At 39.3% G+C, this 27,714-nt stretch overlaps 2 protein-coding genes across 6 annotated transcripts in view; both read left to right on the top strand.

Moving 5' to 3' along the window:
* Positions 1-22,734, top strand: part of LOC100521789 (pancreatic alpha-amylase) — a 49,435-nt gene extending 26,701 nt beyond the window's left edge. Inside the window, exons 1-12 of one of the 5 annotated variants that reach the window (XM_021090122.1) lie at positions 2,022-2,113; positions 4,303-4,453; positions 14,468-14,681; positions 15,044-15,190; positions 16,037-16,234; positions 16,849-17,079; positions 17,821-17,954; positions 18,694-18,816; positions 18,909-19,008; positions 20,781-20,899; positions 21,004-21,129; positions 22,514-22,734. In XM_021090122.1, the coding sequence (XP_020945781.1) occupies positions 14,514-14,681; positions 15,044-15,190; positions 16,037-16,234; positions 16,849-17,079; positions 17,821-17,954; positions 18,694-18,816; positions 18,909-19,008; positions 20,781-20,899; positions 21,004-21,129; positions 22,514-22,703 (1,536 nt within the window). In that variant the 5' untranslated portion in view covers positions 2,022-2,113; positions 4,303-4,453; positions 14,468-14,513 and the 3' untranslated portion in view covers positions 22,704-22,734. Of the gene's footprint in view, positions 1-1,976; positions 2,114-2,142; positions 2,448-4,302; positions 4,454-14,467; positions 14,682-15,043; positions 15,191-16,036; positions 16,235-16,848; positions 17,080-17,820; positions 17,955-18,693; positions 18,817-18,908; positions 19,009-20,780; positions 20,900-21,003; positions 21,130-22,513 lie in introns of those variants that run through there. The other 4 variants (XM_021090123.1, XM_005663625.3, XM_003125881.6 and 1 more) reach the window with 4 other exon arrangements.
* AMY2 (amylase, alpha 2B (pancreatic)) overlaps positions 18,990-27,714 on the top strand; it is a 37,714-nt gene continuing 28,989 nt past the window's right edge. The window contains exon 1 of the mRNA XM_021088711.1: positions 18,990-19,008. The gene's annotated coding sequence lies outside the window, so the exon portion shown is untranslated. The remainder of the gene's footprint in view (positions 19,009-27,714) is intronic.

The raw sequence follows: 27,714 nt of genomic DNA, 5'->3' as shown, positions 1-27,714 counted from the left end.
ATGTTTTACAATCAGAGAAGCCCCAAGTAAAACATTACTTCTGCTTGCATTTCCTTGCCAAAGCAAATCACATGGGCACTCCTGAATTCAAAAAGACAGAGGCGTATATTTCACCTGCAGGGAGAAGAACCAAATCTTTATAAACAATAATATATTCTGTGGGTGCGTATGAGATGAGGAGTAAAAACTAACAACAAAACGAATTTCATTTAGAGTGCAAATTAGAAAAACAGGAAATTTGAGAACAACCCTTACAATTTCTTCAGTCTTCTGCACATACTAATATTAGCTACAGAGGCATTTTCTGATTCCAAAGTATCCTCACATACAATGTTTTATTTTATTTTTTTATAACAACCCAGTGAGGGAGATAAAAAAGACAGAATAGTAGCTATGAGCTCACTCTAGAATTAGATTGCTTCGTTTTGAATTTCAGCCCCAACATTTACTAAAATATGTTGATGGGCATGAAGAGTTTCCTTATCTGAAGACTGAGTATAATCATCATTCCGTTCTGCATTTATATATGTGTGAGGAATCAAAGTGATACTACGTGGAAATGGCATATAGTAACACCCAATGCATAGAGTTAATTACTGTTAATTATTTATGTATTTTTATCATATTCATCAGCACTATTGCTCTTACCATTTTCTAAATGAGGACCTAAATGCAATCTCTAGACTTCATGTTTTCTCTGAGGTTCACATAGTAGACGGCAAAACTTGGATTTAAAATTAAATTTTTGGCTTAGAGACTGTTTCCACTCCAGTCATACTTATTTAATTTGACATCATCATATTCTGTGTCTTTAAGGTTATTTTAGCAAAGAGCTTTTTTCTTATAGATTGATATTGATGGTTCAGGGGAAAAAGACTAGTTGAGGCTGGGATGTTGCCAGAGGCCAGCTCTGGCGGCCAGGGAGTATACATCCCGATTGGAGAGGGACAAGGCGTCGGCGAATGTACAATTGTACAATTACGGAGACAGCCTCTTTGTCCCTTCTTTCAGGGCGCTGGACTGCTCAAAATTTTATTGGCAACAGTGGTTGATTATATAGACAGTTTTTTGCTGCAGATTACATCACAGTGTTAAAAGTACATTGGTTAACTATTACATGGTATAGCAGCTATGCATCGTGTTTTAAGATCTTTGTTTTAACTAAACTTAGTGGGTACAATTTAGGGGCAGTTAGGTACAATACATCATGTTTTAAGATCTCTGTCTTAACTAAACTTAGTGAGTACAATTTAGGGGCAATTAGGTACAATACATCGTGTGGAAAGGAGGAGACAGTACAAATCATCCCATGACCAGCCAGTCTTTACAATCTGAAGAGTTCACAGACACAAGAATTTGGCATTCACAAATCTTGTTTGTAGACTGGTGCTTATTCAAAGCGTTATGGCAGGGAGACAGTGTAAGTAAATATAAGCCAACTTAACTAAACTAGCTATCACTTAAAAGCTTTTAAAATCAAAGACAAAACTCACAGCTAGGTTTTTTGGATAATATATGGCTAACTTCTATGGGTCTCATAAAATCCTGACTCTAAAGTTTACTACATAACTAGTTAATAGATAAACACTATGTTTTAACTAAGTTGGATTAAAATAGGGGAAAATCCTTCAGGATGAAATTCTTACTATATTACTGTTGTAACTTTGTTAAATCACAAATCACCACAGGAAGATAAGAATGGGAAATAAGAATAATCAGTAAATAATCAGGAAAGACTGAGGAAAACTGAATAGCAGGTGAATAACAGAAAAGACTAAGTTATCCATGGAACAAGCCCCACGCAGCAACACAAAATGGGAATTTATCCTGGGAAATTTAGTTTTCCACCTATGTCAGCAGGCGAGCCTTATTGTCTTCTGGGGCCTGTCCTCGGAATTGTGCCCTACAGGCCGGCATCCCCTTGTTTAGGAACCTGCCCTCAGAATGGTACCATTCAGACAGGCCGCTTTTCCTGATTAGGAGACTGCCCTCGGAACTGCACCGTTCAGGCGAGCTCCCTTCCTCGGCTTCTTGTATCTTCTCGGCTCCCCGCACTGAGAGAGGCTACTGAGAACGAAAGAAGAAGAAAAAGAGAAAGCGAGCAACTGAAAAGGTACAGTGTAATTTGAAGAAGTGGCAGGGCAGCAAACTGAGCTAGAAGAGGGAAGTCGGTGATTTGCTAGGAAGCAGGAGTGATAATGGCCAATCTGGTGCTGTTGTGGTGTTTAGATTAGACTCTGTATGGATTAGGTTTGGAGAATTAAAGCAGGGCCATAACAACACCTATTGAAATGAAAATTATTCTAGGAAATCTCTAAAGATCTAAGGTCAGCATTTGTCCTAATTGAAGACAAAGCAAAATCAGAGCTGTGTGGTTCTGCTTTTTTAATAAATGAAAACACTGAGCTCTGGGTCTGGGAGATTGCTGACTTAGGGAAGTTGATGTGGTAAGTTATTTAAAGGTATTTTTGAATGTCATATAGCTCCCCCCTCTCTTTGTGTCTTGAAATAAGTGTTTTCTGACGTATGCTTTGCTATTGTTCAACTGTTGGCAGTTTATTTTAGGCTTGTTGACAACTCAGGTTTCAATTTCCAGCAGCGCAAAACGTATTATTTGTATTTGCAATGCATCTGGACTTTGGCTCAAAGTATTTATGTGTCATAAATCTGGTATGCAAACTTGATTATCTTTGCTTTTGCTTCTCTAATCTTCACATGTGACTTGTGAAGCTGAGCTTGAGTTTATTTTCCTTTTTGTTTCCTTTTTTTCAGGGATGACAGGATACTGTTTTGAGAATTTTGTACGTAATTCAGTATCAAATTTAGAAGATAAATTATGGCGTTTTTTGGTACAAGAAACTACTAACTCGACCAAGTACTATAGTAATAACACTACCTCAACCTCTAGAACATTGAAAACTGGCAAAATGGGAAGAAAGAAAAAAAAAACACTTGGAGATAAATATGTGATAAAATATCGAGTGTAACCGTGACATTGAAAGTATTTCCATTAAAATATTTTATGATGTTATTTGCTATGAAGATATTTAAGAGGTATCCGGGCTAGTAGCTATAAATGGTGAGGGAGGATAACTTGTCTCTTCTTGGTTGGCTTTAATTTATTTACATGTTAGAAGATATTTGTATCTGCCCAATCACATCTGAGATGTGAAGTCACTTTGGATAGAGGATATGAGCTTTGAAAATAGGTAACTACTATATCTATAAGTAGAAAGGAAGCTATAGAATTATACAAGTTTGTTGCCTACTTCTGTTTTTTTCTAACATTTTAGTAGATCTTCTTTATTTTATTTATGTCACCGTTTTGGTGCACTTTAATCAGGCTTGAAGCTAAGTCACTAAATTTATGGCATTCAGTATGTTAAGAGAAATCATGAATTTATCTTAGAGCCTATCCCCTGTAGTGCCACTTATATTGGGCACAGTGAATAAAATAACAAAAGCCTCTTATATAATACTGATTGAGCAAAAAACACTTGAGAATATCAGTAACTAACAAACTTTTTGATAGCTCCGAGTTAACAAAAAATTTTTCGTTCTTCACATTGCAGGTGTTTTGCTAAAACTTCAAATAGAAGCACTCCCTCAGGAGTATTGCTTTGGTGCTGAGATATTATCAAATATCCTATTTAATTTTTTTTGGAATTCCCAAGACATCTCATTTTGCACATTATAGTAACCACTAGATATTTGAATTTTTAAAAAAAGTTTCTTTTATGGAAATCCAGGAACTATGTGGTGTGAGCAACAGAGTAGTGATGCAAGTATCATTAACTGTGAATAGCTTTTCTGAGGAGAACCATTGTAGGAAAACTGTAATGGGAAGTAGACATAACAGTTATTTCAAGTTCTTATTTTTTTGTTTTGTTTGTGATGCCAAAGATGTCAGAATGTGCTTGCAGATTTTACTTCACACCTCTAAATACACTTTAGATGTGGATCCTTGGTTGATCCTTGGGTAGGAGCTTAGATGATTAGATATCTCCATCTATGCTGGGATGCTAATAAAATTTGCCAGATATTGTCCGAAAGTGATCCTTTAACACAATTTTAAAACACTTTGTGGAAAACACTTGTTATTTAAAGAACAGTTCAGAGGTAACTGATGAGGCAATGCTGAGAAGCTACTTCACACTAACATGTACTTTGCCAAAAGCGCTGAAGATTTTCTAAAAAGAGAGCGAGAGAGCAAGCAAGGAAGAAAGCAAAAGAAAAGAAAATGTGGGAAAAAATTGAAGGTGGAAAACATGGCTGGTTCCTTCTCATTTTCATATCCCGTAGGTTCCTCTGGGGGATATTGAAAATACTCCCGAGATAGAGAAAGTGTTACTAGAATTTGGGAAGAGTGGAATGAAAAGACAGAATGTCCAAGTGATGATAAGTGAAAGTGGGAAGAGAACCTGAGTTTGCAGCAGTTTGAATAGCAGCAGAGGTAAAGATAACCATACTTTAATAACACCAGCGTTACAGCAACCAAATGCCTCGAGCTTTTCCTGTGTCTCTGCACTGTGGTAACAGCTCTGCCTGTGTTAATCCATTTACTCTTCATAAGGGCTCTGTGAGGTACACGATCCATGTTTTAGTTCACAGGTGGATTTAGAGATAGTACTTGCCAGGATCCCACAGCTGATAAGTGGCAGGGTCAGGGTGTACCTTAGAGGTTAACTCCTAAGGCCATGTTCTTAACCGTTACAATTTTAACATTTGTAACCATGAGTCAGTGTGAAGTTCCAATGATGCCCCTCTTCTCTAATTCTCAACTCCTTATCACCATCAGTCCAATATCATCCTCTACCTAGTCAGTCTTCTATTGTCTTTCTAATACACATCTACATGCAGCTAGTCTTTTGCCTTCCTTGCAATGTTTCTCTTCCTATTTGTTTGTGAAAAGCTTTTTGGGGAGGAGGGCGGGGAGGGAGGGAATTAAACTCCTCTCCCTGCTTTGAAGGCACCTTTTTATATGCTGCCTCCTACCTGCCCCATCTATTGGCTGCTGGGCTTTGCCCCAAATTGTGATGGTGGATTCAACATCTCTGTGTGTACCTTGTCGACTCCTGAGGGCCCTGCTCTACAGGCCCGATAATTCCACCAAGTGGTTTGGGCCATGCATACTAGTTGCTTATGGATAGCAGCTGTTCTGACTGGCTGCTGTCTGTCCTAAAACAGTTTGTTAAATATTTCGTGTGCCGTTTCTGAAACCATCATTTTCTTGCTGGAAACTGCCAAATCTGTCTGTCGTCTTTTTTCTTGTCTAATGCTTTTTGATATGTCAAGCTCAGTATATCCTGTATTAGCTCCTCCGTTTCCCTAAACCAAGTCTGCCTCTAGATTGCACTGTGAGCGTTGTCACTGTTCCACTCAGTAAACTTTAAATTGCAGCGTTGTTTTTGACCCTTCCTTTTCTCTATTCCCCTACTTCTGTAGAATTAGCTCCGCTACATCTACTGCCTCTCTCCTCTCGGTATCAATTAGTTCTTGCTGAATAGCAGAAATTTATGATGTCTTGCGTGTGTGTAAGTTGACTAGGTGGTTCTTCTGCTGGTTTGCCTCTGGAGTAATCATTCAGCCACAGTGAGCTGGAGGATCAGCTCACATGGTTGGGATGGCTTGGGACAATTAGAGCTCCCCATGTGGCCTTGCATCCCAGTTAGCGTCACAGTTCCCATCGCAGATTTTCAAGAGATCAAGACCCACTGTGCAGATGCTAGTCAGACGTTTATTGTGTCTTATTTGCTGACATTCTTCTGGACCAAACAAGTTATAAACCAATTCCATAGGCTGTGTAGGAAGAGATTCCACAAACATAGGGATGCTGGCAAGTGTCATTCCTAGGGTGGCACTTCTTGTTACCATTTTACCATAGTCTCCTAGTATTAATTGTGATTGCTGGAACTCTCGTTCAGATTTCCTTTTCCCTCCCTTCCTTCCTTCCTTCCTTCCTTCCTTCCTTCCTTCCTTTCCTCCCTTTCTTCCCTTTCTTCCCTTTTCTTTCTTCTTTCCTTTTTCTTTTTTGGCTGCCCAGAGGCCTATGCAGTTCCTGGGCCAGGACTCATATCCAAGCTGCAGTTGTGAGTTACGCCACAGCTGTGGCAATGCCACATCCTTAACCCACTGTGCCAGGACAGAGATGCTGCTGATCCTCTTGAGCCACAGCGAGTCTCCCTAGTTCCCATTTCCATCACTACTCTGTTTTACTCCCGTACAGGTGTTCCCTTTTTTCTGTCTCCTTTATCTTCGTCTTTCAATCCATTTGCTCTACTCCAAAAGCTCTAATCATGTTACCTTCCTGCTGAAAAACAAACAAATGGATAGAAGCCTTCTCTAGCTGGACATAGCTTTCAAAAGAAAGCTTTCTTCTCCCTGACTTTGAGAGACCCCCGGTATAGCTTTCCTACTGTAAGCCCTATGTAAAAGGATGGGTCCTCCCTGTCTAACTAATGTTCTTCGAAGGTGTATTGATTTCCTGCTGTTCTCCTTGCCCAGTGGATGTATTGTTTTCTTAGGTAGAAGCCATATCACCTTATCTCTTTTGGTTAAAATCAAACCCACTCTTCAGGTCACTTTTACCTATTACCATGGATCACCAAGGATTTTCCTGTTAATGAAATACTAAAGCACGTTCCTCATGTCTCTTTTAAGATAGTGATCATATCCTTCATTTTATTATTGTTATTTGTCTTTGTGTGTGGATGCGTCCTTTCTGTGATTTAACATGGGAAAGGTGCCACATCAGGGGTCCAATAGAAATATAATGAAAACCACATAAATATTTCTTTATTATTATTTTAATTTTTTTTATGCTGTACAGCATGGGGACCAAGTTAGTCTTACATGTATACATTTTTTTCCCCACCCTTTGTTCAGTTGCGATGTAAGTATCCATACATAGTTCTCGATGCTCCTCAGCAGGATCTCCTTGTAAATCCATTCCAAGTTGTATCCGAAAAGCCCAAGCTCCCGATCCCTCCCACTTCCTTCCTCTCCCCCCAGGCAGCCACAAGTCTCTTCTCCAAGTCCATGATTTTCTTTTCTGTGGAAATGTTCATTTGTGCTGGATATTAGATTCCAGTTATCATATGGTATTTGTCTTTGTCTTTCTGACTCATTTCACTAGTGCGAGAGTCTCTTTTTCCATCCATGTTGCTGCAAATGGCATTATGTCATTATTTTTTATGGCTGAGTAGTATTCCATTTTGTATATATATCACATCTTCCGAATCCAATCATCTGTCAATGGACATTTGGTTTGTTTCCATGTCCTGGCTATTTTGAATAGTGCTGCTATGAAATTGCAGGTGATTGTGTCTCTTTTAAGTAGAGTTTTGTCCAGATATTTTCCCAAGAGTGGGATTGCTGGGTCATATGGTAGTTCTATGTATAGATTTCTAAGGTATCTTCGAACTGTTCTCCATAGTGGTTGTACCAGTTTACATTCCCACCAGCAGTGTAGGAGGGTTCCCTTTTCTCCACAACCCCTCCAGCACTTGTTATTTGTGGACTTATTAATGATGGCCATTCTAACTGGTGTGAGGCGGTATCTCATGGTAGTTTTGATTTGCATTTCTCTTATAATCAGCGATGTTGAGCATTTTTTCATGTGCTCATTGGCCATCTATATATCTTCCTTGGAGAACAGTCTATTCAGGTCTTTTGCCCATTTTTCCATTAGGTGATTGGCTTTTTTGCTGTTGAGTTGTATAAGTTGCTTATATATTCTAGAGATTAAGCCCTTGTCCATTGCATCGTTTGAAACAATTTTCTCCCATTCTGTAAGTTGTCTTTTCATTTTCTTTTGGGTTTCCTTTGCTGTGCAAAAGCTTTTCAGTTTAATGAGGTCCCATTGATTTATTTTTGCTGTGGGAGACTGACCTGAGAAAATACTGATGAGGTTGATGTCAGAGAGTGTTTTGCCTATGTTCTTTTCTAGGAGTTTGATGGTGTCTTGTCTTACATTTAAGTCTTTCGGCCATTTGGAGTTTATTTTTGTGCATGGTGTGAGGGTGTGTTCTAATTTCATTGCTTTGCATGCAGCTGTCCAGGTTTCCCATCAATGCTTGCTGAACAGACTTTCTTTTTCCCATTTTATGTTCTTGCCTCCCTTGTCAAAGATTAATTGACCGTAGGTGTCTGGGTATATTTCTGGGTTCTCTATTCTGTTCCATTGGTCTGCCTGTCTGTTTTGATACCAGTACCACACTGTTTTGATGACCGTGGCTTTGTAATATTGCTTGAAGTCTGGGAGAGTTATGCCCCCTGCTTGGTTTTTGTTTCTCAGGATTGCTTTGGCGATTCTGGGTCTTTTGTGGTTCCATATAAACGTTTGGATTGTTTGTTCTAGTTCTGTGAAAAATGTCCTGGGTAATTTGATAGGGATTGCATTGAATCTGTAGATTGCGTTGGGTAGCATGGCCATTTTTACAACATTGATTTTTCCATTCCATGAACATGGAATATCTTTCCATTTCTTTACATCTTTTTTGATTTCTTTGATTAAAATTTTATAGTTCTCAGCATATAAGTCCTTTACCTCCTTGGTCAGGTATATTCCGAGGTATTTGATTTTGTGAGGTGCAATTTTAAAAGGTATTATATTTTCATATTCCTTTTCTAGTATTTCATTGTTGGTATACAGAAATGTGACTGATTTCTGAATGTTAATCTTATATCCTGCTACTTTGCTGAATTTATTAATCAGTTCAAGTAGTTTTTGGGTTGAGTCCTTAGGGTTTTCTATGTATAGTGTCATGTTGGCTGCATGCAGTGATAGTTTTATCTCTTCTCTTCCTATTTGGATGCCTTTTATTTCTTTTGTTGGTCTAATTGCTGTGGCTAGGACTTCCAAAACTATGTTGAATAGCAATGGTGAGAGTGGGCATCCCTGTCTTGTTCCAGATTTGAGTGAGAAGGCTTTCAATTTTTCTCCATTGAATATTGCATTTGCTGTGGGTTTGTCATAAATGGCTTTGATTATGTTCGGGAATGTTCCCTCTATACCCACTTTGGCGAGAGTTTTTATCATGAATGGATGTTGGACTTTGTCAAATGCTTTTTCTGCATCTGTGGAGATGATCATGTGGTTTTTGACTTTTGTTCATGTTGTGTGTGACATTGATGGATTTGCATATGTTGAACCATCCTTGTGAACCTGGGATGAACCCTACCTGGTCATGGTGTATGATCTTTTTGATATGTTGTTGGATTCAGTTGGCTAAGATTTTGTTGAGAATTTTTGCATCTATATTCATCAAAGATATTGGCCTATAGTTTTCTTTTTTGGTGGCATCTTTGTCTGGTTTTGGAATTAGGGTGGTGGTGGCGTCATAGAATGTCTTTGGGCGTGTTCCTCCTTCTTCAGCCTTTTGAAAAAGTTTGAGGAGAATGGGCACCAGATCCTCTTTATATGTTTGGTAGAATTCGCCTGTGAAGCCGTCTGGCCCTGGACTTTTATTTGCAGGGAGTGTTTTTATGACCTCTTCAATTTCATTTCTAGCGATTGGTCTGTTCAGTTGGTCTGTTTCTTCTTGATTCGGTTTTGGCAGGCTGTAAGATTCGAGAAAATTGTCCATTTCTTCCAAATTGTCAACTTTGTTGGCATATAGTTGGTCATAGTATTCTCTTGTGGTTTTTTTGTATTTCTGCGGCAATATCCATTGTGATTTCTCCTTTTTCATTTCTAATTTTGTTTATCTGGGTTCTTTGTCTCCTCTTCTTAGTGAGTCTGGCCAGGGGTTTGTCAATTTTGTTTACCTTTTCAAAGAACCAGCTCTTGGTTTTATTAATTTTCTCTATTGTTTTTTGAATCTCTAGTTTATTGATATCCTCTTTGATCTTTATAATTTCCTTCCTTCTGCTGACTTTAGGTCTTTTTTGTTCTTCTTTTTCTAATTCGTTTAGGTGGAGGGTTAAGTTGTCAATTTGGGATCTTTCTTCTTTTTTGAGAAAGGCCTGTATTGCTATAAATTTCCCTCTGAGCACTGCTTTTGCAGCAACCCATAGTTTTTGAGATGTGTCTTCATGATCATTTGTCTCAAGGTATTTTTCAATTTCCTTCTTAATTTCCTCATTGACCCATTGGTTTTTCAGTAGCATGTTGTTTAGTCTCCATGTAGTACATTTTTTCTCATTTATTTTCCTGTGGTTGATTTCTAGTTTCATGCCATTGTGGTCAGAGAAGATGGATGAAATAATTTCTGTGCTCCTAAATTTGTTGAGGTTAGCTTTGTGTCCCAATATGTGGTCGATTCTTGAGAATGTTCCATGCGCACTTGAGAAGAATGTGTATTCTGGTTTTTTTGGATGTAGTGTCCTGAGGATGTGAATTAAGTCTAACTTTTCTATTGTTTCCTTTAGGATCTCTGTTGCTTTATTGGTTTTGTGTCTAGAGGATCTGTCCATTGGTATGAGTGGGGTATTAAAGTCTCCTACTATGATTGTATTCCCATCAATTTCTCCCTTTATGTCTGTTACTATTTGTTGTATGTATCTGGGTGCTCCTGTGTTTGGGGCATATATGTTGATGAGAGTAATATCCTCTTCTTGGATGGACCCCTTAATCATTAAATAGTGTCCTTCTTTGTCTTTCTTTATGTCTTTTATTTTAAAGTCTATTTTGTCTGATATGAGTATTGCTACTCGGGCCTTTTCCAGGCAGCACCCAGCAACCCCGGCCCAGCTAGCAGCTCCCACCCTCCGGGGGTGCTGCAGTCCCATGGAACAGCTACCCCGCCCTGCCAGCCCCCCTGCAAGAGCCCCCACAGCCCAGAAAAGCTAGAACAAGCTTGGCCCAGCCGTGCAAAATCTGCCTCCATTCTGAGGTGGTCCTTCCAATTCCAGCTGCCCTGGGGAAGAGCCCCTTGGGTTCTCAGTGGCCCAGTTAGCTGCTCCCGCCCTCAGAGGGCAGGCAGGCCAGGGCAGGGAAAGCCCCGGCAGTGGTCGGCTTCCCACAAATGGTGAGGCCAGCCCTCCAGGATGGCAGGCAGTCTCAGGTCCAGTGCGTGTGCATGGGGTAGGGGTTGGAGGGGAATGCACTGGGAAGCAGAGCTTTCTGATAACTGGAGGGCAAGTGAGCTCGCTGTGGCATGGGAAGTATGCTGTGGCAGCCCACCCCTCCTCCTCTCCCTTCCCCAACACTGGTGCCTTGTCTCTCCTGCAGATCCAGCTCTTCTCCCAGGTTCCCTCTGAGGTGGCTTTCCATTCCCCAACCCTAAACGTATTGCTCCCTCCACCCGCAACGCTCAGCTTTCTAGACTCCCAGGCAGTCTCTGCCCCGCCAATCTGACAGATCGCTTCCTAGTCCCCCAGAGTGGTCTCTGCCCTGCCAGTCTGACTGACCAGTTCCTAGTCCCCCAGGCAGTCTCTGCACCGCCCACCCTAGCCCGTTTCCGGGACTAATCTCCAGAGCCAAGGTCTCGTGTCCAGCCCCCATCGAAGCCTCTTGGTTTTTGGTGACTGTGCAAGTAGTTTGGATGATCTGTTCAGTTCTCACTCTGCTCTTCAGATCTCAGACTTACTACTGTGCACTTCTCTGCATCTGGAGATTCCTCCCATTTGGTTGATCTTTCCATCGGGTAGGTGACTTTCCAGGGCGTAGGATCCCTTTCTCCTCCACAGTTCCCTTTCGGGAGTGCATGTCCAGCCCCGATTCCCTTTCTCTCACTCTCCTCTTTTCTCTTGTTTTGCCCAGTTATGTCATGAGATTCTTGCCGTTGTTGAAGTTTAGGTTCTTCTGCCAGCGACAAATTGCTGTTCTGTGTGAATTGCTTAACCTCACACAGATATGGGTTTTTATTGTGTGTTTGTGGGAGAGGGCGAGCATGTCCCCCTACTCTTCCGCCAAGTTGCCTTCTCCCACATAAATATTATTTAAAAAATTTGTAGCCAGATTAGAATAAACTAAAAAAAAAAAGCCCCTGGAAAATTTAATGTTAATAATAAATTTCATTTCTCACAACAAGTAAACAATGTACAAATTAACTTTTTACATTTCTTCACCATCACTCTTCAAAAACTAGAGTAACTTTGACACACGTAGCACATTTCTGTTCAGAATAATTGTATTAAAACCATTTATTGGTCACATGAACCATCGTGCTGTTTGTTTTTCTAGGAATATTAAATATGAAATCTGCTCTTAATAAGGCTTATCCAGGATGACAGTCATGTAAATCCTTACTTTTTATAACATTAATCCAATATCAATAACATCCCATAGGTTAAAACCTGCCATACAGAGGAGTGCTTAACTCTGGCTGAGAATATCAATATAAGTTTCATAAAGGTATTTTTTCAACTGCATATGAAAGTAGGAGTAGTTACTAGCTATTGAAGGGTGATACAAGAAAGAAGAAAAGCCCTGGAAAGTCATGAAAGAATAAAATTGCTTGTCAAATATGGATAACATTTATTTTTTGCAGGAGATGTATACTGGGGACTCTGCACTTGTGTTCCGCCCCTCTAACAATTTGAAATATTGAACTCCCAACTCCCAATGGTATGGTATTAGGCTGTGGGGTCTTTGGGAACAACTTAGGTCAAAGTGACATCATGAGAGTGGAGGCCCCATGATGGGTTAGTGTCCTTGTACGAAGAGAAGGAGAATCAAGATCTCTGAGCTCCACACTCCGTGAGGATACAAGAAGCTTGCTGTCTGTGAACATGGAATGGGGCTTTCGCAAGACACTGGAGCTGCTGATAGTGTAGTCTTGGGTTTCCCAGCCTCTAGAAATGTGAGAAAGAAATATTTGTGCTAAGCCATCCAGCCTATATGGCATTCTTGTTACAGCAGCTGGAACTGAATGAGAAAAATAGGACACGGAGTATGTTCACGACGTGGGCTGGAGGAGGGACCGAAGGAGAGTGTTGGGATTCACAGAGTGCTCTCGGAACCCCCTCCACAAAGCTAGTACTTCCTCACTTTTCCTCATCTTAGTAAATGGTGTCATCAGATACCTGTTTCTTCAATTTTTCTCTTTCCCCCAGTCTTCGGTGCTAATCTATCGATAAACCGATTGCTTCTCCACCTCTGAGATATATTCTATCAGGGCCCTAGAGCAGCCACTTTCCTCTTTCGTGGACCACTACAAAAGCCTACCTGATCTCTTGGCCCCCAGTCGTGTCCTCCTATAATCCGGTTTTTCACAGCAGAGCAAGAATGGTTTTCTTGGAAAGGAAATCAGAATCTCTTCACTCATCTTCTTTCAGCCTCAAAAGCCCTCTCTTTCCTTATGTTCTACAAGGTTCTACATGATCTGGCCTACCTCTCTGATTTCATCTCATTTTACTCTTCCCTTTGTCACTCACACATGTTTAGCTGCACTGATGTTGAAAGTTTGTTCAGTGTCACTTGAGTATCCCATGGTTGTTCCTACCTTGGGCTTTTGCTATTGCACTTTCCTCTGTGGAGACTGCTTTTCCTCTGATCTTCAAATAAGTGGGTCCTTCTACTCCTTCCAGTTCTGGTTGACAATCACTCCCTCTGAAACAGCTTTCCTGACTATTTCCAGTCTAAAATATCCGGATGGGTCAGTCCTTTTCCCTTCTACTGCACCGTGGGTTCATGCTAGTTCTCATTGCTCTCTTTAACTTAGTATCATTGTTGTTATCATTCCTTCCTGCTATATTTTCCTTACCTTCCCCTAGAATGTAGACTGCCTGAGAACAAGAGTCTTGTCTGTCTTGTTTATCCTTGTATCCTGAGTATCATGCCGGCATTTAGCAAAAGCACTCGGCCACTACCTGTTGGATGAATGGATTAGGTTTTTCCCACCTGTACGGTTATGTCTTTACTAGGATTTCTTGTACCTTACGAAGGAAAATAGATGTGGATTCATTAACTTAGTGTTTTAGCACATATAAGGGACTTTTTGCTAGAAGGAGAAAAAAAAAAAAGTCCATTCTTTCCTGCTACAGCCAGTGCATTTTCACATGCGTTAATGTAAGCGTGGGGAAAAAAAAATCTGACTCCTAAAGTCGTGGTCATTTCACTTCCAGATAACTTCCTAAATCTTAGTGGAGAATCTCAAGTATCTAACAACTGGGGTAGGAGGTACCAACCGAACTGAGTTGAATAACATGTGTCTTTTTACAATGGAAACATTGCACGTGTTTACAGACAGTTAGGGCACCATTGTGACTGTGAATTCAGTTGGCTCTAATTCCGCCTCTGTCAGTGAAGGACTTCAGAAATAAGATCTAATCCTACCTAAACAATACATGATTAAGGCCTTTCTGTAGATAACATGCCAGATGTTTCAAAACTTGCTGTTCCCTCAGTAAGGAAAACATTGTCTGAAAAGGTCATTTAGATAGTATTCCTGGGAGATTTTCGGGATGTTCCTCACCTGTTTAGTGTAATTATCAATAGTTATTTTTGGAGTATGCATTCACGGTTTGTGCTCTAAGTATTTATTCATGTCAATATTTGCTTTGTAAAATATGCTTCTTGCAGGATTATAAATACTTGCCGGGAAGACCGTTGACAACCTCAGAGCAAAATGAAGTTGTTTCTGCTGCTTTCAGCCTTTGGGTTCTGCTGGGCCCAGTATGCCCCACAAACCCAGTCTGGACGAACGTCTATTGTCCATCTGTTTGAATGGCGCTGGGTTGACATTGCTCTTGAATGTGAGCGGTATTTGGGCCCCAAAGGATTTGGAGGGGTACAGGTGGGTATGGTTCGCAGTATAAATTGGAGATTTTGCCGTGCTTAGAGTAAAAGGCATTGCGATCTGTGTCTGTGAAGCTGGGACGTTAGTTCACAGGTTAAGTAGGCGAAGTAAAACAGTTTTCTGAAGAAGAAACACACGTGAAATTGTTGGCAACTCACTGTTTTATTTCTAATACCATATTTTTTAAGCAGGACATTTCCGCTGTGATATTGATATTCTTACCTGGTTGTAAAGAACGGTGGCAGCATATACAAAGATTCAGAAAAGAAAAAAATACTGTGTTACTGAATAGTTTCCAGGATGGTCAGCGATACAGAGTGAGCCATAATTGATACTTATTAAGGTTGTTTTATTTGCAGGTCTCCCCCCCCAATGAAAATATAGTAGTCACTAACCCTTCAAGACCTTGGTGGGAGAGATACCAACCAGTGAGTTACAAGTTATGTACCAGATCAGGAAATGAAAATGAATTCAGAGATATGGTGACTAGATGTAACAACGTTGGCGTAAGTGAATTAAAGCTTCCTTTAAAAATCTTGTGTAGAGAACTCATTTCTCTCTCCTGTCTCAATTTCCTCTTGAGAAGAACAGTTTTCCTATACTTTCCAGGTCCACTGCATGCTTTAGCTCTAAACTCAAATGTAATTGTTGTCTTATGTTCGACTTTGGTAAACATTTGAGTATGTGCCCTCTGTCTACTACAGGAGATATAAGTAAGAGTTTAAGGCCATGAACTTACTGATGAAGCAGAATATCAACTTTGACCCCGTATGACTTTTTCTGGGGGACCTTGTTTTGGAGTGAGAAATTGGAATTCTAGTTACAGGTTTTGCTGTTGCCTTAATGTGGCTCGTGTCCCCACCCATAATTTTGGGGTCTTCCTTCCTGTAGGTCCTTTGATGGTAAATAATGCCATAATTATTTTCTCTTTGAGGAGGAGTGTAATGAGCGAGAATATCTACTCTTCCTTCTTCTGACCCTACACAGGTGGTAGAGACTGGCTGCTTATTTCTAAGGACGACCTATGGACATGTCAAAAGTCAATAATCGCTCCGGCCTCAGCTGATTCTTACTGACCACCATAAAAAGGCTGTGCTTTTTTTCGTGGTTATGGTAGTTTGGGGTTCTCTCAGTGTATCCCACACGCAGGTAGTTGGCCAAATGGCTAGAACGCCTGTGGGCCTTCCCAGTGATTTCCTCTCACACTTGACCTTTGCTCTTCTGGGAAGCTAAGGTATAAGATAAGGAAGAGGTATCTTAGAGTGTTGCTAACATGCGGTACACCTTGATCAGGAGTCTTCTAATTTCTGCCTCTTTAGAAGGTAACCTGAAATGGAACCTTTGACTTTCAGGTGCGTATTTATGTGGATGCTGTCATTAATCATATGTGTGGAAGTGGTGCAGCTGCAGGAACGGGCACCACTTGTGGAAGTTATTGCAACCCTGGAAACAGGGAGTTTCCAGCAGTCCCATACTCTGCTTGGGATTTTAACGATGGTAAATGTAAAACTGCAAGTGGAGGAATCGAGAGCTATAATGATCCTTATCAAGTAAGTAAAAAAATTAAAAAAGCAAGAACTACCTGTGCTTCTCAGAGAGTAGCTTATTGCTCTCCATTTAAAAGCTATTAGTCCAGATTCCTTAGGAAAACAGGGTTCCAAGTCTGACTGTTAAAATGAGAACCTGGAGTTCCTCTGTGGCTTAGCATGTTAGTAACCAGACAGAGTGTCCATGAGGATGTGGGTATGATCCCTGGCCTTGCTTCGTGGGGTAAGGGTCTGGCATCGCCCCAGGCTGTGGTATCAGTCACAGCTGCAGCTCTGATTGGACTCCTGGCCTGGGCACTTCCAAAGGCTAGAGATGGGGCCATGAAAAGAAACACAGTGAAATAAAAGGAATTTCAGGGCAATGCTTAAAATAGTGTTTTCCAAATTAAATTTCTCCCAGTGAAAAAGCTCATCCTCTTTACTTCCTACCTTCTCCATTTTCATGCTAGAAAATATGTTCCAGGCATGCGCATATGAGGATGGCAGTCTCCTCAGAGACCAAGGCCTAGAATGCAGTAAAGGAATGTCTGTTAATGAGTAAATGAATGCATAGTCAGGTGAATGCTCAGGGAAAGATGATGTTTTCTGTATGAGTCACTCCATTTTTGCCTCAATAGGTCAGAGATTGTCAACTGGTTGGTCTTCTTGATCTTGCACTGGAAAAAGATTATGTGCGCTCCATGATTGCTGATTATCTAAACAAACTCATTGACATTGGTGTAGCAGGGTTCCGAATTGATGCTTCTAAGCACATGTGGCCTGGAGACATAAAAGCAGTTTTGGATAAACTTCACAACCTAAACACCAACTGGTTCCCTGCCGGAAGTCGACCTTTCATATTCCAGGAGGTACCTCAATGTGTATACGTGCATGGGAAACCCTGTAATGTAATTCGTTAGAAAAGCAGTAGCGGGTTTCACTGAAAGTACCATTTCTGTGTAGATTAGTGGCTACAGCATTTACACAGCAGGGTGTTCTTTAACCCCCTTCGAGTCAGAGGTAGCACATCTAGCTGTATGACAAGAGGTGTTTGATACAAACGCGGAGAATCTCCTTAGCCTGCAGACAGCTTGTGGCATTTATCAGCTGCCCAGAGAGCATTTGAGATGACGGGTGGTAATGCAGTTGTTGTCCTGAGCTAGTCTGTGTGACTCACTCTTGGCTCTAGCACTCTCAGCTGTGTTGGTTTAGGCTAACTAACTTCTCTGGGTAGCAATTTTTTTTTTTTTCCAAAATTAATCGAAAGGGGTCATGGTAATGTCTTTGAAGGATTAAAGAGTTAATATTTATCAACCACGTAGAAATATCGTCATGCAGATATTAAGTGCTGCTATACGTGTGAGCTACTCTTACCATTGACATGTGAGACTACATGAGGCCAGTAATTTCACAGGACTACAGGTCCTTTTGTCCCATCACTTGTACTTTCTTAGCATAGGTGTAGCAAAGAAACAGGAATCTTGCTATAAGGAAAACCGTTAGGGGCATTTGGTGCAACACAGACAGTATAAAGGTATTGTCTGGGTAGTGTTAGTTTACCTTGTTAAAGTTCTTCCTTAACATGAGAGTTTCGTCTCCATTTCTACTAGGTGATTGATTTGGGTGGTGAGGCAATTCAAAGCAGTGAGTACTTTGGAAATGGCCGCGTGACAGAATTTAAATACGGTGCAAAACTGGGCACCGTTGTGCGCAAGTGGAGTGGAGAGAAGATGTCTTACTTGAAGTAAGTGAAATGTGAATTATACTTTGATTTACTTCACACATATTTGTGCCATACCCCAACACGGGTTACCTTCTCAAGGCAGATGTCTTTCACGGATTCATTGACTAATACTGTGGTATAATTCCCCAGACTGCAATTGATTATTTCTTATTTAGAATGTCAGTCACAAGGAAGTATGTCTAGAAAGCCAAAACATAGAGATTTGCATCTGTGTATTAGAGGACTCTACTAGCCTTGACCAATATTGGTATATAATCTGTTAGTGCTAGGTTCTTATTCAGAAGATTTAGTAGCTATAATGTGGTCCTGCTGTAGAATTCAAATATACTAAGAAATTAATTTCAAATATAAACTCTTTATCTTCTACGAATACAGTATGTAAGCCTTCTTTCATCCCCACTTGTCATTCTGTAGAGTGTGATATCAATGTTCGTTCACCCTTTGGAAATCCACCTCCATCATCATATACCCAAACTATTGGAAACTAATTTTTGTAACACACATCTTCTACCTGTAACATGAATGTAATTGAAGTATTCCTAAATATAAGCATACATGGAATGTGTCTGAGGATTATATATCTATGTAATTTATGTTTCAAAGGCCCTACACAATAATCATTTCATTAGAGAATTTCATTGGAGGGTCCTCTACTGAAGGAAAGACATATTAGGTTACTCTACAACTGTTATGAACGAATGCATTTATTTGAATTTAACGTTCTTTGTTTGGTTTGTAGGAACTGGGGAGAAGGCTGGGGTTTCATGCCCTCTGATAGAGCCCTTGTCTTTGTTGATAACCATGACAACCAGCGAGGGCATGGAGCAGGGGGAGCATCTATTCTTACATTCTGGGACGCTAGGTAGGAAACACAGTTCCCCGATTTTGAAGCTCCCTTTGAATGACATTAAAATATTGTTTTCTTCTGTGATGATGGTATTCTGTGCCTTTTAGACTGTACAAAGTGGCAGTTGGATTTATGCTCGCCCACCCTTACGGATTCACACGAGTGATGTCAAGCTACCGTTGGGCAAGAAATTTTGTGAATGGACAAGTAAGTTTTGGTGTTGTCCAAAAAATATCTTTTTCTCAAGGAGAAGAGGTTTTACTTGCACATGATGCCGTGACATACACTACGTATTTTGTCAAATATTTAGGGAAGGCCAGCCTGTTGCAGGGCTCTTTTAGCAATACGGTGGATATTAAAAAATAAAAGCGACTGGTCTCTATTGACCCAGAGTGGGCCAGCTATTTCCAGATATGGTGAGCCTACTTCCTGCCCCCAAATAACCCACTTGAAAATAAGGATACAGCGAGTAAGATAAGTATGCTTCTCATAAAGACCTACTTCATAGCACTGATATGAGGATGAAAAAGCCACACTTGCCAACCCCTTTAAAAAGTACCTGCCCACAGCACAGGGAGGATAACAAATATTTGTTAAATCCGTTTCTAAAATGTTTTGTACTGGCGTGCAGAGAATTTGCCTAGTCGAACGGAGGTTCAGTAGGGAAAACAGAAGAAGAAGGAAAGTGCGTGTCTTAAAGAAGAGCTGTTTGCAGTCTGTTCTAGGAAGGAGAAAGAGCAGAGAAGTTTTGACAATGTGGCAAAGACATGAATCTGAGCAGTAATTTTAAAAAGGAACTGAGACATAGAGTGTTGAAGTATTTGGAAAGTTAGAGGTAAACTTCCTCTTTAATCGGAGGATTTCACATGCAGCTTCAAGTAGCAACTTCACACCTGAATTAGAAAATCGTCTTCATTGCACCCAAGATAGGTATTTATCTACTTTCTCCTAGATCCCTTCCAAGTTAGGAAGCTCATTCCTTTGTGGAGGACCTCGTTTTGTTTTTAGCGAGCTTTACTATTTGGAAGATGTCCCCTTCTCCTGAGCCTATTTCCTATAATTTTCAGTAACTGGCCCTATTTCTGATGGCAGGAGTCATGGCATAAGTCCGTTCTCCCTCTTCCCATAACATTTCCAAGACTTTTTAGGACTTCTGCATGCTAGAAACGTTTGATTTGTCCACTGTTTATGATACGGCATGATTTTAAGACACACTCTGATAACCTTCCTAGGCATAGTCTGTTGTTTATTTAATGATTAAAAGTACCAGTCGGAAGAATACAGTATTGGAGTTCCCTATGCCTGAGAAGTTAAAGATCCAGCATTGTCACTGCGGTGGCTCAGGTTTGATCCCTGGCTAGGAAGTTCCACATGCAGTGGGTGTGGCCGTTAAAAAACTGAAGAAAAAAGAGAACTGCATTTCAAAAAGAAATGCACAATATTAAAAGTTTGGTCAGGTGTGTAAAGATTATTGTGGTGTTTTATTAGTGCACTTACTCAACAAGGAGGAATGAAAGAAAGTAATATTTATTTAGCAGATTTTTGGAAGCATTTTTACATAAATTATTTCAATGTTATAGCAACAAAGCAAAAGCTTCATTTTAAGAAGAGCAAAATCAGGCAGAGAAATGATGAATATTATCTAAGTTTTCTTGGCCAGTTGTCATAGAACCTGCTGTTTCTGACGCAAAAGTCCTTGCCGTTTCCACGAAATTACATTATCTACAAGTGATGTTAAGAAATCATTGCAATTCCTTGGAAAGCAAACGAGAGAGTTAAAAAAAACCAAAACCAATCATACCCTTGTTTGAAATATGGGCCCAGAGAAGGTGAAGTTTGGAAGGAGAAAAGTAAAAATAATGAAGGAGTTGGATTCTAAATGAAGACACCATGAAGACCCCAATAGAACAGATTGAGTTTGGGGAACAGGCTGTGTTAAACATGCCGTCTTTTAAAATGATTTCTTTTTGCCAATCAAGGATGTTAATGATTGGATTGGGCCACCAAATAATAACGGGGTCATTAAGGAAGTTACTATTAATGCAGATACTACCTGTGGCAATGACTGGGTCTGTGAGCATCGATGGCGTCAGATAAGGTAAGACTACTTGTTTAGAGGTATCCTCTAATAATAAACCTTCTGAAGACTTTATCTGAAGCCATGGAATTACTCCTCAACGTTTCCCATGCATTTTCTCTTAGGAACATGGTTTGGTTCCGTAACGTGGTGGACGGCCAACCTTTTGCAAACTGGTGGGATAACGGAAGCAACCAGGTAGCTTTTGGAAGAGGAAACAGAGGATTCATTGTCTTTAACAATGATGATTGGTAAGTTGATACCCATTTGAAATAATGCTTATGCTTTTATATGTTCTTGGTTTATTGCTGTTTTCTTTCTGCTCACCTAATTTTTTCATAGGTGAAAAAATCTGATTTTTTCAGATTTTTCACCTGAAACATCCTCTAGTCAGTGGATTAAGAAAACATAGTGATGAGAAAAGGGCCCAAAGAAAAAGATAGCTTTATTCTTTTGATCTGCTCCCCATAAGCCCTCTCCTAAGGGCTTTCTGTTCTGAGCAATTACTTTCCGTGCACTTTTGTGTATCATATGCAGATGGATAGGATGCCCGTGTATATGCTTACATATACACACTTCACACAAAATACACAAAGTAGTTAATGGAAAAGTTGCGAAATCCCTGGAAGAATGACTTACAGCCTTTGTTGAAACCAAGATAAATTCTGCCTCAGGACCAAAACACTTTTCTCTCTCTCTCTCTCTTTTTCGCCTATTCTGGTCTCTAGTGCTTTTGAGTTTGTCTAGTTCTGTTTTCACTGTCCTATCTCTCTGTGACAAATAATGTTTTTTAAAGTACATGTAAAAAGAATATGTATGTTATATTCAAAGATCGACCTCAGGAGATCTTTTGAGTTTTAGTTCTGAGACTTCTCCTTACTGACTTTTCATTTGTGTTCCCTGCATTCTCTGCTTCAGGTGTATTGATTCCCTCACATACCAGAATCCTTTGCAAGCAGTTGATTCCTCACATACCAGAAGTCCTCTTTGCAAGCAGTCCAGGGTCTGCCGCCACTCATGCTTAGCTCGTTGTAACCCAAACTGTATTTTACTGATGAAAACTAAATCAAATTCATCTCTTTCTTGATCAAAGAATCCACGGCTGGTTCTTTAATTTCTATCGTTTGTAGATGAGAAGAGCAAAATCGATTTATGAGAGGCTCTACCTTTGAAAACCATATTCTTCTTCATAGAAATGCAAGCGACTTTTTATCTCCTCTTGAAAAGAATAAATTTTTGAGGAAATAATCAAATTTAAATTCTTGGAAGTAATCGGTATTTTCTTGTGCTCAGATGAGGACACATTTAAGATACCTGCGTTTACCACGAGAAGCACTTTTCTCTAAGCGAGGCGATCCAGTCCAATTTGCAATGATACTCTTCGACCTTAAATTTTTACAAAATAATGTTCCCTACTGACTGGGAAATTGCTGTGTTTTCTCTAAGAATAGTTTTGGCCCTGAGAAAAAGATTTACACCCACTGGAGAAGTCCTTGTGTTGTGTTTTCTTTGCACGGAGACCCCGACTTCTTAGAGTTCTACGGCTCAGAGTTAAGCTGCTTGTTTCAGAGATGGCCCGTGTTCCTGCTTTTAATTGTGTTGAACTCAAGTTACATCTTAGCTTTTATTTTACAGGCAATTATCTTCAACTTTGCAAACTGGTCTTCCTGGTGGCACATACTGTGATGTTATCTCTGGAGATAAAGTTGGTAACAGTTGTACAGGAATTAAAGTCTATGTTTCCAGTGATGGCACAGCTCAGTTTTCTATTAGTAACTCTGCTGAAGATCCATTTATTGCAATTCATGCTGAATCCAAATTGTAAAATTTGAATTAAATACATCTTCCAAGAGCAATAAGAAGTGTTTGTTTCCTTTCTTTATGTATGCGACATATAACTTCCTACAATTCATTAGTTTTTGGTAAAAGCTATCATCAGCAATAAACTTGGAAAGCTCAGAAAAGCATGAAAATGACATATATGATTATAAGATGATCGCAAACAACAGTTTGTCAGGTGGCAGAAGACTCACATTGACCTCTTTGTCAAAAAAGTTTCCACAAACTCAGAGAAGCATGCTGACAAGTATTTTTTTGGCCATGAACACAATCTGCCAAGCTGTGTCTCTCTCATGTGTGCCTGTATTTCTTCCGTAAGGTGTTTCTAACCCTTGGGTAGGGGTAGCAGCTTTTATGATGAGTCCCATAGAAAGGTATAAGGTCTGGGTGTTTTTCACAATATATAGGCCCTTTCATGGTTTATTAGGTAAAACAATAAAAGACACTAAAATAATGCAATCCGTAATTCTTAATTTTATGGAGCTCACAGGACTCATCTACTTTACATTATTTTCTCCTTTACTTTCCCTTTCTAATGGCTATAACCTAATGCTATTGCATGGCTCTTTGTCCCGCCTCTTAACCCCCTAATATGGGTGTGTATACTTCACTTTTTTTTTTTCCTCATGATACTCTCACTGTTAATTCTCCTTCACCTGGACTTTTAAATGTGGAATTTATGAAGACGGTCGTCTAGGTCTTATCACTCTCAGTTTAGTTTTTCATGTTTGAATAAGAGAATAGAAACCAAAACTTAGGAAATCTCCACTTTTCTGCCTATACATCAATCTGTTTGTCCTATCACCTACCATTTTCTTACTTTTTTTTTAACTCCATTCTTACTTTTTTTTCCCTCTCTTTCCCTATACATACTAACTTTTATTTACTCAAGCTGCCCAAGTTTCCTTTATCTCCTCAAGTTCAACTCTAGGAAATTCTGCTTCTTCTAACTTTGAAGGTTCTTTTCTTAATTAACTCCTATTCATCATTCAATCTTAGTTCAAAGTCCACGATGACAAGGACACTTAGGATTAGGTCAAGTCTCCCTGTTATTGCCATGACCTTCAATACTTGCCTCTTTAGTGCTCACCATGATACAGTCGGAGTCTGTCTACTGCTCTTTTTTGAATCCTTTGTCTCAGGCAGGATCTGGCACATATTATTTATGAAGTCAAAAATTCTTTGTAGAATAAATTGAGATAATGAAAGAGAAGAAAAGGAAATATGTGTGTATATATATAATTTTTTTTTGAGGGGAAACTTATTTGTAAAGGAAGGCCTAGCAATAGAGATCTTCCTCCCCATTCTCTCTTCAATTCTTCCCCAGTTTAATTAATTTCTGATTACTCTGATATCTCAGGTCATAAAAGTAATCTCATTGAAGCATAAAAAGTACAAGCATATCTCAGAGATATTGCTGATTTAGTTCCAGTTCACCGCAATAATGTGTAGACATCAATAAAGCAAGTTACATGTTGTGTGTGTGTGTTTTTTTTTTCAGTGTTCTAGTGCCTCTAAAGGTTAAATTTACAATGCACTGTAGTCTGTTAAGCATGCAATGGCATTATAGCTTTCAAATGTGCATATGTTACTAAAAAGACCTTATTGGGAAAAGAAGCTCTCAGTGAGTCATAATCTTTTTCCAGTAGTGGCGTCAAAGATCAGTGATCACAGACTGCCCTAAAGTTTGGGAAATTTTTGAAGTATTGCAAGAATTGCCTAAATGTAGCAGAGAGACCAAGTGAGCACATACCATTGGAACGGTGATGCCCTATAGACTTGCTCAATTCAAAGTTGCCCAGACCTTCAGGTTATAAAGAGCACAACAAAACAAGGAGTGAGGTATGCCTATATTTGACAACGTTCCACATCTCTTCTTGGGAGAAACGCTCAGGAAATGAAGTGTAGAAGGAATATACCTCAACATTATAGAAGTCATGTATGTCAAGCCCACAGATAACATCCTACTCAAAGATGAAAAGCTGGAAGTTTTTCCTCTAAACTCAGGAAAACACAGGAATGTCCATTTTCCTCATTTCTATTCAGCATAATATCGGAGGCTCTAGCCATAACAGTTAAGCAAGACAAAGACATAAAAAGGCATCAAGGTCAGAGATGAAGAATTTTTTTTTCCTGCATTCAAATGACATGCTCTTATATATGGAAGCTTTTAGGGATGCCACCAAAAATCGGCAAGAAGGCATAACAATCAGTAAAGTTACAGGATAAAAGACGAACCTGAAAAAATAAATTTGTTTCCATACACTAACAAGAAACTATCAGAGACACTAAGAAAGAAATTCCATTTGCACAGCATCAAAATAAAACAGTATTTCGGAATAAATTTAACCAAGGAGCTGAGGACATTGATGGGAGAAGTTGAAGAAGACACAAAGAAGCAGTATAATATCCTATATTCTTGGAGTAGAAGAGTCAATAGTGTAAAATGTCCATGCCACCCAAAGTCATCTACACATTTAATGCAGTCATTGTCAAATTCCCAGTGGCATTTTTTACAGAGATAAAAATGTATTCTTAAAATTCATGTAGAATCACACTCACACACACCCCTTGAATATGAAAATCAATCTTGAGAAAGCCAAAGTTGGTTTCATCAGAATTCCTTATTTCAAACTAAATCTTAAAACTACAGTAATCAAAATAGTATGGTATTGGCATAAAAATATATGCATAGACCAATGGAACAGAAGAAAGAGCCTAGAAATAAACCCTTATATTTATGGTTATCTTTGATAAGGAGTTCAATACTAGTCAATGGGGAAAGGGTAGTCTCTTCAACAAATTGTGCTGAGAAATCTGGATACCCACGTGAAAAAGAATGCAATTGGACCCCTGTTTTACAGCACTCAAACAATTTATTTGATGGATTTAATAACTGAAAGGTAGAACCTCTCAGGTATCACCATAAAACTCCTAGAAGAATGTCTTTCCATTTGTTTGTGTCGTCTTCAATTTCTTTCTGCAGTCTTATAGTTTTTCTTGCACAGAGCTGTACTTTTCTTGGTTAAAATTTATCCCTAAATATTTTGTTTTTAGTGTTATTTTTAGCAGGGTCATTTTCTTTCTTTTTTAGATGGTCCACCATTGGTGTATAGAAATACAACTGATTTCTGTATGTTTATTTTGTATTTTGCAACTTCTGTGAAACTGTTGGCTGGTACCCACAGGACGTTTGGTTGAGTCGTGGGGATTTTCATCATACACACTCACATCATGTGCAGATAGTTACAATTTTGCTTCTTGGAGTTGAATGCCTTTTATTTCTTTGTCTTACCTAATTGCCTTATCTAGTACTTCTAGAACTGTATCGAATAAGAGCATAAGAGTGGACATTTTTGTCTTGTTTCTGATCTCAGAGGAAAAGCTTTCAATTTTTCTCCATTGAGTATAATGTTAGCTTTGTGTTTGTCGAATACGGCCTTTATCATGTTGAGGTGTGTTCCTTATGCCCAGTCTGTGAAGGGTTTTATTGTTATTATTGTTATTATTGTTATTGTTATTATTACTAAAAGATGTCTTTTGCCAAATGCGTTTTCTGTTTCTATGATATTTATCTTTCGTTTTACTAATGGGCTGTATTGTATTTATTGATTTGTGTGTTGAACCATTCTTGCATACCAGGGATAAATCCCATCTGATCATGATGTATAAATATTTTAATGTGCTCTTGAATTCAGTTGGCTAATATTGTTTGGGGAATTTTTATATCTGCATTCACCAGGGATATTGGTCTGTAGTTTTCTTCTCTTCGGGTGCCCTTATCTGGATTTGTTACCAGAGTAAAGCAGGCCTCATGGAATGAGTCTGGAAGTAGTCCCTTCTCCAGTTTTCTGGAGGCGCTTAAGAAGGGATTGGTATTATTTTTCCTGGTTGAATTTACCTCTGACACTGTCTGGTTCGGGGGTTTTCTGTGTTGGGAGATTTTGATTTCTGATTCAATCTCTTACATTGTTATTGGTCTTTTCTGATTTTCTATTTCTTCCTGATTCGGTCTTGATAGGTTGTGTGTTTCTAGAGATGTTTGTATTTCTGTCTAATTTGTTGTCATGTAATTGTTCACAATTCGTTGTTAATGAGTTTATATGTTTCTACAGTGGCAATTTTAATGTCTTTTATGTTCTAAGTTTATTTATTTGAGCCTTCTTATTAGTCTAACTAAAGGTGTGTCACTTCAAAAATTGGTTTGGAGTTCTTGTTGTGGCTCAGCCGGTTAAAAACCCAACATACGTGTCCATGAGGATGCGGATTTGATACCTGGCCTCCCTCAGTGGCTCAAGGATGTGGCATTGCCATAAGCTGCAGTATAGGTCTCAGATGCGGCTCAGATCCAGTGTTGCTGTCAGATCCAGTGAAGCTGTGGTGTAGGCCAGCAGCTGCAGCTCCTATGTGACCTCCAGCCACAGAAATTTCCATATGCCCCATACGCAGCCTTAGAAAGAAAGAAAGAAGGAAGGAAGGAAGGAAGGAAGGAAGGGAACAAAAAGAAAAGAAAGAAGGAAGGAAAGAAGGCATCTTTTGGAGGAACCAGCTCTTAGTTTTCTTGTCTCTATTTCATTCATTTTCTCTCTGATATTTAGTATTTCCTTTCTTCTGCTAACTTTGGGTTTAATTTGTTCTTTTTTTCTAGTTACTTGAGAGGTAAATTTTGATTTTTTTAGTTTTAATTTTTTGTGCTTCTTACTTCCTGTATTTATCACTGAAGACTTTCCTCCCAGAACTACTTTTGACATATAGCATAAGTTTGGATACATTTTCATTTGTTTTGATTTAATTTTTTATTTCCATTTTGATTTCTTCTTCAGCCCATTGGTTGTTCAGAACTGTATTAGTTAGTTTCCATGTAGTCATAGAGTTTACAGCTTTCCTCTTGTTGATTTCTAGTTCCTTACCATTGTGGTCAAAAACGATAGTTGTATGATGTTAATCTTCTTAAATTTGCTACAATTTCCTGTCACATCATATATGCTGGAAACTGT

This window comes from Sus scrofa, chromosome 4 (genome assembly GCF_000003025.6).
Source record: "Sus scrofa isolate TJ Tabasco breed Duroc chromosome 4, Sscrofa11.1, whole genome shotgun sequence".
NCBI lineage: Eukaryota > Metazoa > Chordata > Mammalia > Artiodactyla > Suidae > Sus > Sus scrofa.
The sequence above is the reverse complement of the archived record's forward strand: the minus strand, read 5'-3'. Positions and strand labels throughout refer to the sequence as shown.